The 17,393-nt window shown below is 35.7% G+C and overlaps 1 protein-coding gene across 1 annotated transcript in view; it reads right to left on the bottom strand.

Annotated features, from left to right (window-relative positions):
* Window positions 1-870: 870 nt before the first annotated feature.
* The window catches only part of LOC119582016, a 72,812-nt gene continuing 56,289 nt past the window's right edge, over window positions 871-17,393 (bottom strand). Inside the window, exon 2 of the mRNA XM_037930222.1 lies at window positions 871-5,054. Coding sequence (XP_037786150.1) covers window positions 1,894-5,049 — 3,156 coding nt within the window. The 5' untranslated portion in view covers window positions 5,050-5,054 and the 3' untranslated portion in view covers window positions 871-1,893. The remainder of the gene's footprint in view (window positions 5,055-17,393) is intronic.

The raw sequence follows: 17,393 nt of genomic DNA on the forward strand, positions 1-17,393 counted from the left end.
TATATCTACATCTGTATCTATATATATCTATGTCTTCATAAAATTAATGTGTATATGTTTATATATACGCATATGTGTATGTATTAAATATACACATATATTTACATACACACACACACACACATATATAATGTATATACGTATACGTATACGTATACATATATATACATACATACATACACACACACACACACACACACACACACACACACACACACACACACACACACACACCAACACCAACACACAAACACACACACACACACACACACACACACACACAAAAACACACACACACACACACGCACGCACGGCACGCACGCACACACACGCACGCACGCACGCACGCACGCACGCACGCACGCACGCAACACACCACACCCACACACACAACACACACGTATCACAAACACAATGCCGCGCGCACACGCACGACACAGCTAGATAACTTAGTATAGTGTATGTTAACAATAAGCAAATACACACCTATAATATGATTTATAGATAGAGAGAGAGATACAGAGGGAGAGAGAGAGAGGAGAGAGAGAGAGAGAGGAGAGACAGAGAGATAGAGAGAGAGAAGAGAGGAGAGAGCGAGAGAGGAGGAGAGGAGGGAGAGAGAGAGGAGAGATAGGAGAGTGACGAGAAGAGAGAAATAGAGAGGAGAGCATGTGTGTGTGTGTGTGTGTGTGGTGTGTGGTGTGTGTGTGTGTGTGTGTGTGTGTGTGTGTGTGTTTGTGTGTGTGTGCCTGTGTGTGTGTGTGTGTGTGCCTGTGTGTGTGTGTGTGTGTGCTGTGTGTGTGTGTGTGTGTGTGTGTGTGTGTGTGTGTGTGTGTGTGTGTGTGTGTGTGTGTGTGTGTGTGTGTGTGTGTGTGTGTGTGTGTGTGCGACTAGGTACTAACATACATAAATGTACTTTGATGATCATGAATCACGCGTTTTCTGTAGGCTTCGAGGCCTTCGCCGTCTCTCTCATTTTCGGCAAAGTATTCTTCGTACAAAAGGAAAAGGGAGTCACCAGGGTATGAAGAAAACTTGGTGCCTAGGATTAGATGGTAATTGTTTTGTATTCTTTTGCCATTACTATCATAGTCCTTATCCTCACCCTCCTCTTCCTCATTATTATTATTATTATCATCATCATAGGAGAAGTAATCAGATATAGGCTGCTCTGGTTCACATCGCTTATCTGAATTAACTTCCTAGTTGCAGCTGACATGAGTGATGATAATTATGACAATAACAAGTAATTAATATTGGCAATTTACTCTTCTCCCTCCTCCGGTAACTTCTCCTGCTCTTCCTCATCGATTGTTTCTCTGTTACTCTGGATGCGACGAACTGAGCCATTTATGGCCATGAGTATAGTCTTGTGAGAGCATGTATAGAGATATATTTCTCAGCACAATATCCAGTGGGCGAAAATCCAAATAAAAATCATGTAACCACATAAAGTCATTATGAATCACCACAAATAAAAATGAGGGCTTGAATCCGACTGATTACATGAATCTGTCAACCCTTCTAAATGCATACATGGTCTGCCACCCAACATACGAGTAAACCATTTTCTTAAGAAATACATTTTGTTGTAGAAATATGTATGAAATTATGATCTCTACACAGTGTCCATGCGAGCAAAAAAGATTGATGGCTCTCAGCCCTGTTCGTTTGTTTTCAATCCACACTGTTCAGTCTATAATCACTATAATTTCAGGAGTTACTCTAGGAGTTACTTCAGGGGTAAGGTCGTTGTCTTCACTGACAACTTCTTGGGTATCCTCATCTTCTTCCTCAGAGTTCACACACTCAGATAGGAGGTCTGAATGTGAGGCAAGAGAGGAAGCAGGGCGTGAGGATGGTGGTGATGGGGTATTCCAATTGTGGGCACCATCAGTCTGTGTGGTGCCATCCACTACCGTTGCCATGTCTTGTACCAGTTGTTCCTGAGCTTGAAAATTTTCCCTTGGTGTCTTTGCTGTTCAAATCACCCTGTATGTCTTTTAAATGCATCTGCGCCATTGTAGACCTATTCTCGGTGTGTACTGGGGCCATCCTAGCACTCTGGGAAGGAATAAAGGTCTGTGAAGTTGTCCTATTAGGTATGCTAAAACTCCTGGGTAGGTGACCACATGGGCGAACCCCTCTTTCTCTGATATTGTCTTGGTACCTGTGAAAGAATTGGTAATGCGGAAAGTTGAAGGCATCCTCAGTTCCAAGTGCAATATAACCTCCATTACTTCCAAGTGAAAAGTTACTTTTAACTATCTTCGAGAGCAAACCAGGAGGGCGAGGGGAATCTTGCATGAGAGTTAGTTCTGCATCATCCCCTGCAGCATCTGCATAACCAGCATAATCAACTACAACAGCTGAGTCTGGCGTTCCTTCCTTTGGACTCACATGCCAATCCCTTGTTGGATGTTGGTCCTCCCAGTGAAGTTCATGGTAACATGTTTGTTGCCATTCACTGCGACTTCCTAGAGAGCATAAATCAGAGTCATCAGAACCATGAGTGTACTTGTCATGTGAAACGTCAGTGAGGTAATCCACATGCACTTCTGATTGGGAAGAGGCTGAGGGTGTTTGGGGCGCCAGGAGAGATGTTAGTTGCTCTTCTGCAGCCTGTGTTTCATAGCCATTCCTATCAGTTTCATCTCCATATGGATGAACGTGGCAGGGGCGTGGATTTACATGAGAATGGTGAAGGGATGCATAAATGCAGGAAGAGCCAGAGGATAATGGTGGTGTATAGTAGTATGATGCCATTTCCAAATCGTTATACATTCGGACATCAAAACTATTGGCAGCACTAATAGAAGAGCATGTACTTGCATACTTGGACCAGTCAACATCTCCTGTAGGCAGAGGTGAAAGTGGATCAGTTGAGCTGTAATCTGTGACACTAGCACCTTCCCCTCCTTCTCCTGCCATCTCATTATACAGTTCTGAGTTGAAGTGGCTCTGCAGCAGTTGCTCCAGCTGCCCAGTATCATGCACTCTCTCAGGTCTTACAAGAGCATGGCGAGGTTCTTGCTCTACACGTGTGGTGGTCGTGGTGATTGTAGCAGAGGCAATAGCTGAAGGTAAGTTACTTCTTTGATCACAGGAAGATGAATTATTCTGCTTCTCGCTCAGTTCTTCCAGGTGGTTGCTCGATTTCCTAAGGACGTCCTCCATAGCTTGTTGGGGATCCACTTGCAAGCGAAACCTAACAAAACCGGCATCATTGAAGAGCATTGAGGAAGGACGGGAGGAATCAATTGGTATATTGCTTTTAAGGGGACCGTGCTTTGTGTGACACCACAAGAGATGAAAATCTGACGGCACAGACTGAAGTGTGGCTGAGCTTCCAGCAATGTGCTGATTGTGTGCTGTTCCATGTGCTATAACAACATGTTTATGGTTACCAGCCTGCGGTTCTGTTGTGAGAGCTTCTTCATATACAGTTTTCCCACATACAAGTGTAAAGTTTCTGACAGATTGGTTGGACTGGCCTATGGCAGGATATACACCATCCAACTTGTTTCTTGAACACATACTGCTACAACATCTACATGAGAAAGCAGACATTAATCTATCACTTCCATGTGTGTATGGCTTTCCTGCAGTCGCTCTAACAGGGAGGCTAGAAATGATGCCTAAAAGCAACCACATTGCAACTTCAGTGACACGACAGCCACTCTGGAAGGCCAGCCAATGCCATGGATGGGCAGGTGGTATTTCCAACATCTCACGTGGGTTTGTAAGTGCATACACATGTAATGCTGCCAGAAGTAGCTGTAATAGAGAGGTTACAAGTACCAGGTGTGCACCACGGAAGAACACAATGCGAGAGTGGCCAGGTGTTCGGGAGCTGTCTAGCTGGGAATGTCTTAGGCGAAGTGGAGTTGCTAACTGGCGCTTCACCACCCGTATTGCTCGCCATGAAGCCACTAGACTAGCCAAACCCACTGCACACCCCCAGGCTACTGTAATAATGTGGAATACTCCTCTAAGTACTCCTGTATGCTTTGGCAAGACAGCAGCACATAAATGAATAGTAACAGAAATAAATATGTGAGAAGAAATTATAACAGCGAGGATGACCGGTAAATGAGGTTTTCGTCTTGAGCCTCGCCATGCCCGCACGACAGCCACAACTACTACTGCCAGTGCTGCTGTCAGGCAGGGCCATCCTGCCTCTTCAGCTAGTGCGGCTATGGTAGCAGGTAAAAGGCGCTGAACTGCATAGGGGTCATGAAAGAGTACAATGCTGCGCAAAAATCCAGCAAGAAACATCAGCAGCTGCACAGTGATGTAATATCCCCGGGGCAGTAGATAAGTGCCTGAGAGTACTCGAAAAATGCAGAAAAGTGACATTAGAGCTAACAGACTGGAGAGGCCTGCTGCACAATATACATGCACTATCCATGCTGTGCCTAAGGAATGTACCCATTCCTCTTGGATGTTTATACCCGCACGTGGCACACCAATACCGTGAGTGCGCCCCAAGTCATTATCAAGAGGTGCTTCTACATAGGGTGTCTGGACAGGTAAGCTTCCTAAGGTACTAATTCCTCTAGGATCCATTACAGCATCCTGCTGCACTTCTAGTTCTAACCTAGGAACCAATGCCCAAGTGGTCACTGGAGTTGTGTCCTGGTAATGGTATCCATAATGTTCATCACGCGCTGGTACATCCTGTAGCACTTGGTAGAAAGGAGGAGCTCTTGGGGTCCGGGAAGTTGTAATAACTTCAGTGGTAATCGTAGTAGCTGCATGTGTCGTGGTCGTAGTGGAAGGCTGGGAAGGTGGCAGAGGGGAAAGTGAACTTGACACTCCATAAGCAACACCACGGAAGATAGCTGCCAAGGAGCTTTCAATTCTGCTGGAGTGGTTAGCTGTCTGGTCCTGCCAAGGGAATCTGGCGAAGAGACTTTGGCTAGTGTTGCTGCTGCCGACATATGCCCCCGACGAAGCTGCCCTGCGCAACCCCATCTGAGCCAAGGTGGCTTGAAGGTGCAGGAGCAGCAACAGGAACATTGCATACAATAAATGCCCAGCAGTCATGGCATCTGAAAAATAACAAGGAAAAGGTTATATAACACATGTAAGCATTAAAGATAAATGATACACTTGTATTTTTCAAATGGAATTGTAACAGTTAAGAAATCATGCCATTTCGTCTCCTTTAATAAACTACATTTCAAATATTAATTTGAGCAGATATGCAATGTACCAATAGATATAATATAAATTTAAATATATATACATAACAACGTATATATATATATATATATATATTATATAGTTATATATATAATAGATATATATATAATATATAATCTATATATTACATATACATAATATAATATATATATATATATACTATAGATAATATATAGTTATATATATATATGATATATATATATATAATATATATATATATATATAATATACATATATGCATACAAAATATGTATATGTATATATATATATATACATATACATGTATGTAAAGATATACACATACATACACACACACACACACACACACACACACACACACACACACACACACACCTCACAGCCCATACACACACACACACACACACACACACACACACAACAAACACACACACACACACTTATATATATCTATATAACTACTAATATATTATATATAGTCTATATAATGCTATGCTATATAGTAATATGTATATTCTATAGCATATTAATATATGTATTTTATATAGACTATACTAAATATATATATATATATATAATTATATTATATATCATATTAATTATAATATTGTGATAGTGGCTGTAGTCGTAGTGCATGTGATATTGTGTCGTAGTGCTGTGATGTACTTTTACATACATACACACACAAAACTACATTATACATATAGATCGCATAGCCTAGACTCTAATAATGCTATATATAATGTATAAATATAATACTAGTATATACCATATATTATCATAATTTATATATAGACATGTATAGTATAATACTTATTCAGATATACTATATATTACATAATTATATTTTAATTTTTTAGTTTTTCAATTAATACACACACACACTTATGCAGACACACACTTGACACACACACACATATAATATCATACATGATAATAATAATATATATCTATATATCGGGTATACCTTATTACTGATATATATATAATATATACATAATTATATTATATATCAAATTATATATGTATATGTAATAAGTATACCATAATATAATCTATCTAGTATATATAATACATATATTTTATATATATCACCTATAATTCCTATATACTATATATATAGAGCTATAAATAAATACAATTAATAATATGCTAATATATTATATATCAACATATATGTAATATATATAATAAATATAACAAATAATGTGTATTTTATATAATATATAAATCAATATATAATATTATACTGAATATCATTCAATATATATAAATAATCATTAATAACATACATCTTTGATATCAGTATATATAATAACATATAATATATATAGAATAAACGCTATATGGATAAGTATACCTATCTATTACACATCCATGAAACTATATCATCCTTACATATATCTACATAAATCATTATATATATATATAAATCATACTATATATATATCATTATATATATCTATATCCTATATATATAGATGAGAGATAGAGAAGGAGATTAAACGCTGATGAGAGAGAAGAGAGAGACGACTTGACCGCGAAGAGAGATGTGTGTAGAGAGAAGGACGATTCTCGAAATAGAGAAGGATTGATAAGAAAGCAGTTTGCATTAGGTAATTCGAGTAACATATATAATATAAAGTATAGTACTTTATTACTACCTTATACTATATATATTAGTTATGTACTATATATATAATATATAAATATATATATAGAACTATAATATACTATACTTTATATAATTCATTATATTGAATAGATTTGTATTATATATTATATATAATCTATGATAATTTTTTTTTTTTGTTTTTTTTTTGAGAGATATAAATATGTTAATAGGGATATATCATATCGAACTAAGATTACTTAGAATATATAACGAGAGTGTAGATTACTATATAGTATCAAATATAGGTAATCTATAACTATAGTACGTATTATTATTATATATAGTATATATATTTAATTAACTATATAAATAGGTAAATATGATAATATCATCACACACTCATGTTTACACACACATACATCAAAAACCCCAAAACACTTTGAAGATTGGTTCTTTACGCTTCACATTATTCGGGAACCTGTTTGGGGCCATCTTTCTGCGTTTGCGACATTTTATATGACCTCATACCTTGATACAGTGGGATGCAATCAGCGCTAGATCAAACAGAGCACGCATAATTTTTCAGATATATACTCACGTGAGTCTTAAAATACGGTTTTTATTCATCATAAATTTGGAATCACATCATAAGTTTTATTTATTCATATACTAATTATTAATTATTTTATTTCTATTTACTTATTATTATCTATTTCTAATTTTTACAATTCACTAATGGGCACATCAGATTGTTTAATGTGCCTTTTTAGCGAAAATATCAAAAAGGCTCTTGTATCTGATTTTTATATGAATCAGACAAATCGAAATTATCCAGTTGATCGATTGCGGACATGGGAGGTCACTCGCCTAGAGCAAACTCATGCCAAATTTTCATATGAAGAAACAATATAGTGATAAGAAATACAGCCTTGCGAAGCGAAGGAGTGTGTGAGTCCATATAAATAAAATCAAAACTTGCAGAATAATCAGCCAGTAACTTTATATTCCAGTTTATTATAGTAGAGTATACACAATGTTGGCCTTGTATAAAAAAATATTATACTAGCATAAACAATCATTTTTCTATTCGCACATCTTTATGATGCAAATTAAGAAAAATAACAGGACACAAACTTCGACATCGCTGTTTTAGTACCGACAATAGCAGCCTGAAACAATGTCATACAAAGCTATTAAGGGTTCGGGATGCTACAGGAAAAAGGATCACAATATAAGTATATGATACAGTCATGACTGCCATACTGGCAGTCTCATGGTACCATTCCCCGAACTGCTAGTAGGGGCGTGCGTCATCCCTCTCATACGAAGGGGAAAGGGGATCGGTGGGATTGCTAGCAACTAACCGTGGCATTACACTAGCTCAGCATACCAGCGCAAGGCTTCTCGCCCACATACTTCTGAAACGGATCCGCCAACCACCTACTGAGCCGCCACAGAAGACCAGCGAGGCAGTCTCGGCTTTACTCCTGGACAAGTCCACGAGATAGACGTATACTAGCGCTTCGGCTAATGTTTTGAACGCCGCGTGAGTTGGTCGTCGGTCTTGCTAGCCAACCTACATACGTAACTACTAAGAAGGCCGTGGGGGGGGATTGACACTCGGCGTGCCAATCGGGAATGCTATGGAGAGAATCCTGAGACTCAGGCCGGAATTCCGAAATAGATTACTGGCCTAATTAGCAAGCCTTTCATAATGCGTACTGAAAGTGCTGCTAAAGTGTGCGATGCGGGACGTTGTCGAATTTAATCCCTGCCTTAATTCAGGGCGTGAGGCCAAGGCTGTGTCCTTGCCAACAACACTTTTCAACACCTGTATGGACTCGGTATAATGGGTAGAGCTACGACGCCAATTCAGGTGTGGCAGCAAAAATGTAGGCACACCAATATATAGTCTCAGACCATATTCCGATGAGTAATTAGAGCACTGGTGACAGGCTTTGATGCACATTAGCAATAGAGAGCGGAAGCCCAGGCCTTAGATGCGTCTCATCGGACCAAGACCAAGATTCAGAATTTTGTGTTTGTGTCGCCTGTTGCGCCGGCACAGTTCAGTCGATCCCCCCCCATGCTTAGCCGGCGAGGAGCTTGAAGCTTACCAGACGAGATTTACGTATACATTGGTTTAGCGCTAGTCCATATACTCGGGCTGTCAGACCAAGAAGTCAATAGATCGCGATTGGTACTGGCAACAAGGAGCCAGCGAACTCAATCAACAAGAGTGTTTGGCAGATGTCGAGTACTATAGCCACAGAAGACCACGCTGTATTAGTCTTTCAAGCCGCCTGCATACCTGCAGTTTATGCCCTCTATGGAAGGTTGAACAAATCGAAACTCTGGACGCCTTTCCAGTGTACTTGGAATCTCGTCACCCTTGCATGTCTTTTGTAATAAGTCCCTTACGCTGAATCATGGACGGCCCTACAGTTGGCAGAGAACACGTGTCAAAGCGCGAGTTAACACCGGATGAGACGCGCATGGGAGCTGTATACTCGCCCCAACATCAGGAACAGCGCTATAATAGCGGCCACTCTATGCCTCCGTCTCCATGCTGGACGCAACCCTATAAGCACCCATCAGTATAGTCTCTCCTGCGCAGGACAACCCTAAGCGTGGAGGAGGTTGTGAGCCACGCATCCAGGAGATCATGAGCTTAAGGGACAGCTCGACAGACCTAGTCGCGCAGGAATTAGACGTATGGGCCGTAAGGGCCAATAGCCTGGAACTCGCCTCGCGGGACCTCGTGTACTAGAAGCGAAGTGTGGATGCCCCCCCCCCCCCCCCCCCCTCTTTTTTTTTGTTTTTTTTTTTTTTTTTTTTTTTTGCCCCCCCCCCCCTAGTCGGCGTAAACACCTGATGCATGACGATGATAAGCTATATGATATGAAAGTAGCTATATATTATATATATATATATATATATACTATATATAGCATAATATATATATATATATATAATATAAATATATATTATATATATATATATATATATAATACACCACACACACACACACACACACACACACACACACATACTTATATATATAATTATAATATATAGTATATATAATATATATATTAATATATATATATGATGTAAAAAACACGAGCATTTCATTTTTTTTATTTCGGATATAAACAGTAGCTCCTGTCCACCATTGGAATCTGCGCATAACAAGCAGAAACACGTTTGCTAAAACTACGGTGTATACATAGAAATAGCAATATACATACCAAAGCATACTATTTTTTTTTGTAAACACTTACACACAACCAAACACACGTCCAGTCCGATATATACACTTAATGGTACTGAATGGTAATTAACGTATAACAGATTATCAATTACCTCATGTGTGCGTCAAAACAGAAGTTTTTCTGTTTTTATTGTTTTTTTACTTAGCATTAGGTTTTTTTTTTTGTTTGTGTGTGTAGAGTGATGTGTGTGTTGTCCGTGTGCGTGCCTGATGCTGATGTAGTGTGTGTGTAGTGGTGTGTGTGGTGATGTAACGGGTGATGATGTGTATATTGCTTTTTTTTTTTTATTTTTTTTTTCGCTGAGGGTTTTTTTTTTTTCGTCGAGTTCTCTGTCGTGTGCGTGTGTATCAGTCTCTTTTCTATGTGCATCATTAATGACTATATATGCATCGACTGGATGTATAGCTTAGCATAGTAGGTATGTGTCTAGTATTGTGTATATATATAGGTATATGCCTATATAAGAAGATTATATATTGCTTACGCGCACCACCTACGCTCCTCTCTAGCCACAACACAAGGCAGGCCTAGGCAGACGGCTGCTATTCACAGCCGGTCGTGAACACTGAAACAGCTCCAAGAGCGCCCACCGGGAGCCCCCAACCACAGCGTCCCTAGAACACCACAGGCGGTAAACGCCACGTGGCGTAGGCCAGAGAGCACGAAATAAAACACAAAATAGACCAGTCTTTCATCTATTTACACAAGTTATATTAACTATACAGGGGGACACCAGACATAGTCACACTGCACGCGTACAGCCTTATTATAACAGGGCAACACAAATTTATATCAGGTCGCAAGGCCACACACGAGCGTACGATCTTCCAGGAGCAGCACCAACCGGTCCCTCTTGGCTTAGCCTTCCTTACGCCCCTCTCGCTCACAGCCAGCTGCATCATGTATTGCCCAGGTGCCTTCATGTTAACACATGCCCAGCCCGTCATTCTGGTCATGTTAATCACATGCTTCGGCACAGAGACAAAGATCCACTAGGCCATAGCAACTATCCCCCCCTACAAGCAGACGACCGTCTCGCTAATGACTATACTAAACATGAAACAAAATAAGAAAATTTAAATAAAATTAGTCCCTCAGTAACAAACAAAATTCTTTCAAACAAAGTAAACCGTAATTTTCAAAATCAGTTTTACCAGAACACAAAATACTTTCATCCAGCGACGGCTTCTTCGCCTCTCGCTCGGGGGCCTTCCCCCCCTTTTTCCACTCTGCGAGGAAGGCTCGTGGGACCCAGAGGGGCTATCTTCTGCCACCCCAAGACCTAGGTTCATGGTCACCATCGACGTTTGTTGCATCGCCCCACTGTCCAACATAAGCTCGTCCTCATCTCGGTCAGCGCTCTGCCCACGCTCATCGCCGCTACTGCGGCTAACGGTCATCTTACTCTTTTCACATCGCCCCAGAGCTTAGGCTTCTGGACCCATGGTAACGCACAGCCGCGCCACGTGCGACAACGACGGTGCTCGCCATCTGACCCCGAATTCGATAGGAGGACTGAAATCAGAGAGGGCCGCTACCACTGTGTATGCAAACCCCGCCCTTATCCAGGCGGCTCTGCTAGCCTTCGCGCGAGAGCCCTCGCTTCGACGACGCCCGCGTTATGCAGCCACACTCTATCACCTATGTTGTACCGCACTCTCCCTTATGAACACCCGCCTGTAAAATCAGCAGCCCTCCTCCTTCATGGCATGAGCCGCCCTACTTAGAGCTTTGCCACGAATTCGTCGGTGCACTGCCGCAATGGTTAGCGGCGCCCTTTCCCGTCCAGTGCGCCAAGTCTCGAGGAATGTAGAGCAACGGCCCCACACCAAACAAATCCTTTACTCAAGCGACGACTACTTTGCGCATGCTCCCACCTTCCTCACAAGTGCCCCAGCTCCCTTTGCACCCAACGGCACCTATCTGCGCCTTCATCGGAGAAGTGGCCCTTTTTTAACACAACACTGCTAAACTAAACCCCTACCTGCTCCAACAAGCGCTCCGCCCCAACCGCCCCTACGCCATCAGCCAGCCTGCAGCCCCCCCCCCCAACACCGCTTGAATACGGGCTCCACGAGGCCCTCTAACATCCACGCATCACTTTGACAGTCGACACGCCGATTCTAGACTCTGTCCTGGGGCCCAAGGTGCATCGCTCAGCCGCTAAATACTCGTCCCCGCACAACCTCTGAGAAGCCAAGGGCACTCTCACCGCTGCACCCCACCGCTTCGTTAAAGTCGAACACACGCCATTACTCATCGCGTCAGGTAGTCATAGCGCCCACAAGCAGAGCAGTGCTCGTCCAGATCGGCCACATACACCGGCAGCCGCATCCTTTTCATGTTAACACATGTTTCGCACAGAGACAAAGACCCACTGGCGTAGCAATATGTTATATACATATATTTGGATGCGTGTATATGTGCATGTGTATATAAAAATATAAATAAATAAATATATATATATATATATATATATATATATATATATATGTATTTTTTTTAACGCACACACACACAGATGATATATACTTATATAACATACACATACATACACATATATATGTGTAACTACAAACAGAGACACACAAAAACACACACAAATATACATGTGTGTGTGCGTGTGCGCGTCCGTGTCGGTGTGCAAATATATAAATATAAATATATATATGCAAATACATTTATATATTTTTTTTCATCAGCCATTCATTCCACTGCAGGACATAGGCCTCTCTCAATTCATTACTGAGAGGTTATATGTATGTAAGTATATATGTATATACATATATATTTATATATTATATGTATGCATGAATATATATATATATATATATATGTATATGTTATATATATACATATATGTTATATGTATATATACAAACATATATTCATATATGTATATATATAATATAATTTATATTTATATATATTTATATTTATATAATATATGTATATATACATATATATATGAATATATTATATTTTTGTGTATATATGTATGTATATGTGTATATATAATATGCATATACATATATATAAACATATACATAAAACATGTATATATATATAAATGTATAAACATATATATGTGTAGTATATATATATATATATATATATATAATATATATATATAGTATATATATATATATATATATGTGTGTGTGTGTGTGTGTGTGTGTGTGTGTGTGTGTGTACATACTATACATATGCATATATAAACACATATAGTTACATATATGCATATTTACATATCATAAAGCAATATATACATAAATACACATATACATATATATACACAAATCCCACACGCGCACAAACACAAAAAAACACACATAAATATATACATAATACACACGCGCACAAAAAATAAACACACATAGATAAATAAAATACATACGTACAAAATATGTACATATACACACACACACACACACACATATATATATGAATATATATATATATATATATATATATATATTATATAATATAATATTAAATAATATATATAATTATATATATTTTATATATATATATTAAAATATATAATATATGAATGTATATTTCATAATGTATATAAATGTGTATATATAAATATATGTAAATATATTACCCTAAATTGATATATATACATAAATAGACAAATATATAAAAAAACATATATATTATATATATATATATAATCTAAGTATTATATAATCCTATTAAAATATAAAATATATATATATATATATATATAAATATATATACATGAATATAAATATATATTAATATAAAACAATATATATATATATATATATATATAATATAATTAATATATACAGTATATCATATTATATATATATTATATATTATAATATATTATATATTTTATATATATATAATTGTACACACACACAAAATATTGTGTATATATGTGTAGATATACATACCTTTATATGTATATATAGTTTATATATACATACATATATATGTATAAATAGATACATATAATACACATCGGTGTGTGTGTGTGTGTTGTGTGTGTGTGTGTGTGTGTGTTGTGTGTGTGTGTGTGTGTGTGTGGGTGTGTGTGTGTGTGGTGGTGTGTGTGTGTGCGCAGGTGCGTGTGTGTCTACGTGTGCGTGTGTGTGTATGTGTGTGTGTGGGCCCATATTTAAAATATATATATATATATATATATATAGATATATAATATATATATATTATATAAAATAGAGAGAGAGAGAGGAGAGAGAGAGAGAGAGAGGAGAGAGAGAAAAGAGGAGAGATTTATATGTATATAGATAGATAAATATAGATAAATTATATATATATAAATATTATCTTATATCTATATGAATTTGTATATATAAATACATATATAAATATATATATATATATAAAATATATATATATATATATATATTATAATATTTTATATATGGTTAATACATATGCGCATGTCATGTATATATATGTATGTAGTATGCGCACAAACACACACCCCACACACACACACACACATACCACACACACACCAAACACACACACACACCCCACAACACACACACAAAACACACAATAATACACACACACCAACACACAAAACACACACCCCACCCACACACACACAACCCCAAAACCACTAAATATATAAAAATATAACAATATATATATATATATAATATTATAGTAAAATAATGACATATGTGAAATTAATGTATTTTTAATATATGTAAATTATATTTAAATATGTATGTTTATAATATGTAATATGTTTACACACACACACACACACAAACACACCACACACACACAACACACACCACACACACACAATTAATAATATAATTATATTAAATATACTATAAATTTTATATATATAAAAATAATATATATATTCTTAAAAATATAGATAATATATTAATAATATATATAATATAGAATAATCCACCACACACAAACACACAAAACACACACAAAAACCCACACACACACACACACACAATAATAAAATATATTTAATATATAATATTTTAATATATAATATATATATTATGGTGTTGTGTTGCGTGCTTTGTTGATTTGTGTGGTGTGTGTGTGTGTGTGTGTGTGTGGGGGTGTGGTGGTGTGTGTGTGTGTGTGTGTGGTTGTGGTGTGTGTGTGGAGTGCGGGTTGGTGTGTTGTGTGTTGTTGTGTGAGGAGTCCCGTGTGTGGTGTTTTGTGTGTGTGAGTGAGTGCCCTGTGTGTGTTTTGTGATGTGTATTTAAATTAAATATATATTATAATAATAATATATATAAAATATTTATATACATAAAATAATACACACATATAAACAAATATAGATAAATATATATATATATAATAATATATTAATATTAATATATATAATTTTTAATATATATAATATATATATATATATATAGGTATAATATATTTATATATATAATATATATTATATTATATATGGTTTTGTGGTGGGTGTGGGGGTTTGTTTATTTTGGAATATATATATATTCTATATATAACATATATAAATATAATAAATATAATTTACATAAATATAATAAATACAAAAGATAATATAATATATTATCATATTATATATATAAATAAAATTATAATATAATAAAAGACTAACAAAAAATTTATTTTAATTATATATATATATTAATATATATATTTTTAATTATATATTTATCAAATATTCATATATTTAAAATTATAATATTATATATATATATTTTCCCAAAAATATAGATATAGATTAAAATTTTAAAGTTTATAGAAAAATAAAAGATATTTTATAGATAGAATAGATAAAACATAACATATTAAAAAATACACACACATAAAAATAAATATAAAAAACATATATATAAAATATATAAATTATATTACTACACACGTGCACAAAACACAATCACACAAAAACCCTAAAACAACTAAAAATATATGAATACACAACACACAACACCACACACCCCCCACACACACACCACACACACACACACATATATATATTTTAATAAAAATATATAATAATATATATATATTAACAATATATAATAATATAATAATTATAATAATATAACATAATATAATATTTATATATATATATATATATATATATATGTGTGTGTGTGTGTGGTGTGTGTGGTATACACAAAATAGATGTAGGTGTATGTGTTATATGTGTGTATATTGTGTGGGGTGGTGGTGTGTGTTTGTGGTGGGGTTGTGTGTGTGTGTGTGTGTGTGTGTGTGGTGTGATGGTGTGTGTGTGTCGTGGGGTTTTGTGCGTGGGTGTGCGTTGGGCGGTGGTTGTGTGTGGGTGTGTGGTGTGTGCGTTGTGTGTATGTGCGTATTTACTTTTTATATATATATTACATTATATTTTTATATAAAATATATATATAAAAATTATTAAAAATATAAAAAATATATGTTTAAAACACACACAACACATACCCCACACAATATACATATGCATAATTGTGTGTGTATAAACAACACCCCACACAACCACCCCAAACACACACACACACACCAACCAACACACATTAAATATAATAATAATATAATATTAATTATTTTTATATAAAACATAATATCAAAAGTATATTAATATATAATACAATGTATATGATAGTATTATAGCAATATATGCATATATATTTACAAATTACGTATATATTTTAATTTACATATCTATAAACAATATAGTTAAATATATAAAAATACACATGCACAAAATATAACACAATAAATTATAAATACATAAAGACGTACATAGTATACATATAACACTATAGATTACATAAAATTTTATAATGTATAAAAAATATAACGATTAATATTTAAAAAAATACATATATACAAATTAATAAATATAAAAAACAAAAAAAAAGGGGAATAAAAAAACCCCACACACACACACACACACCACACACACACACACACACACACACAAAAACACACCACACACACACACACACACACACCACACGCCCCAAATAAAATAAAATATAAGAAAATAAAATAAATTAATAATAATTATAATATATAATATTATATTTATTAAAAATTTAATATTAAATATTATTATTACGTATAAAAGGTACAAAACACACATTTCTGTAAAATTTTTTAATATAATTAAAAATAAATATATTAAATAATATAATTTATATATATATATATATATGTTTTTTTGTATTTTAATAATTTTATATGGATATATAGCATATACTATGCATATTAAAAAAAAAAACACCTACATAATATAAAAATATATAATAATTATATAATAATTTATATAATAAAAATTTTAT

Source organism: Penaeus monodon, chromosome 2 (assembly GCF_015228065.2).
Source record: "Penaeus monodon isolate SGIC_2016 chromosome 2, NSTDA_Pmon_1, whole genome shotgun sequence".
Classification (NCBI taxonomy): Eukaryota; Metazoa; Arthropoda; class Malacostraca; order Decapoda; family Penaeidae; genus Penaeus; species Penaeus monodon.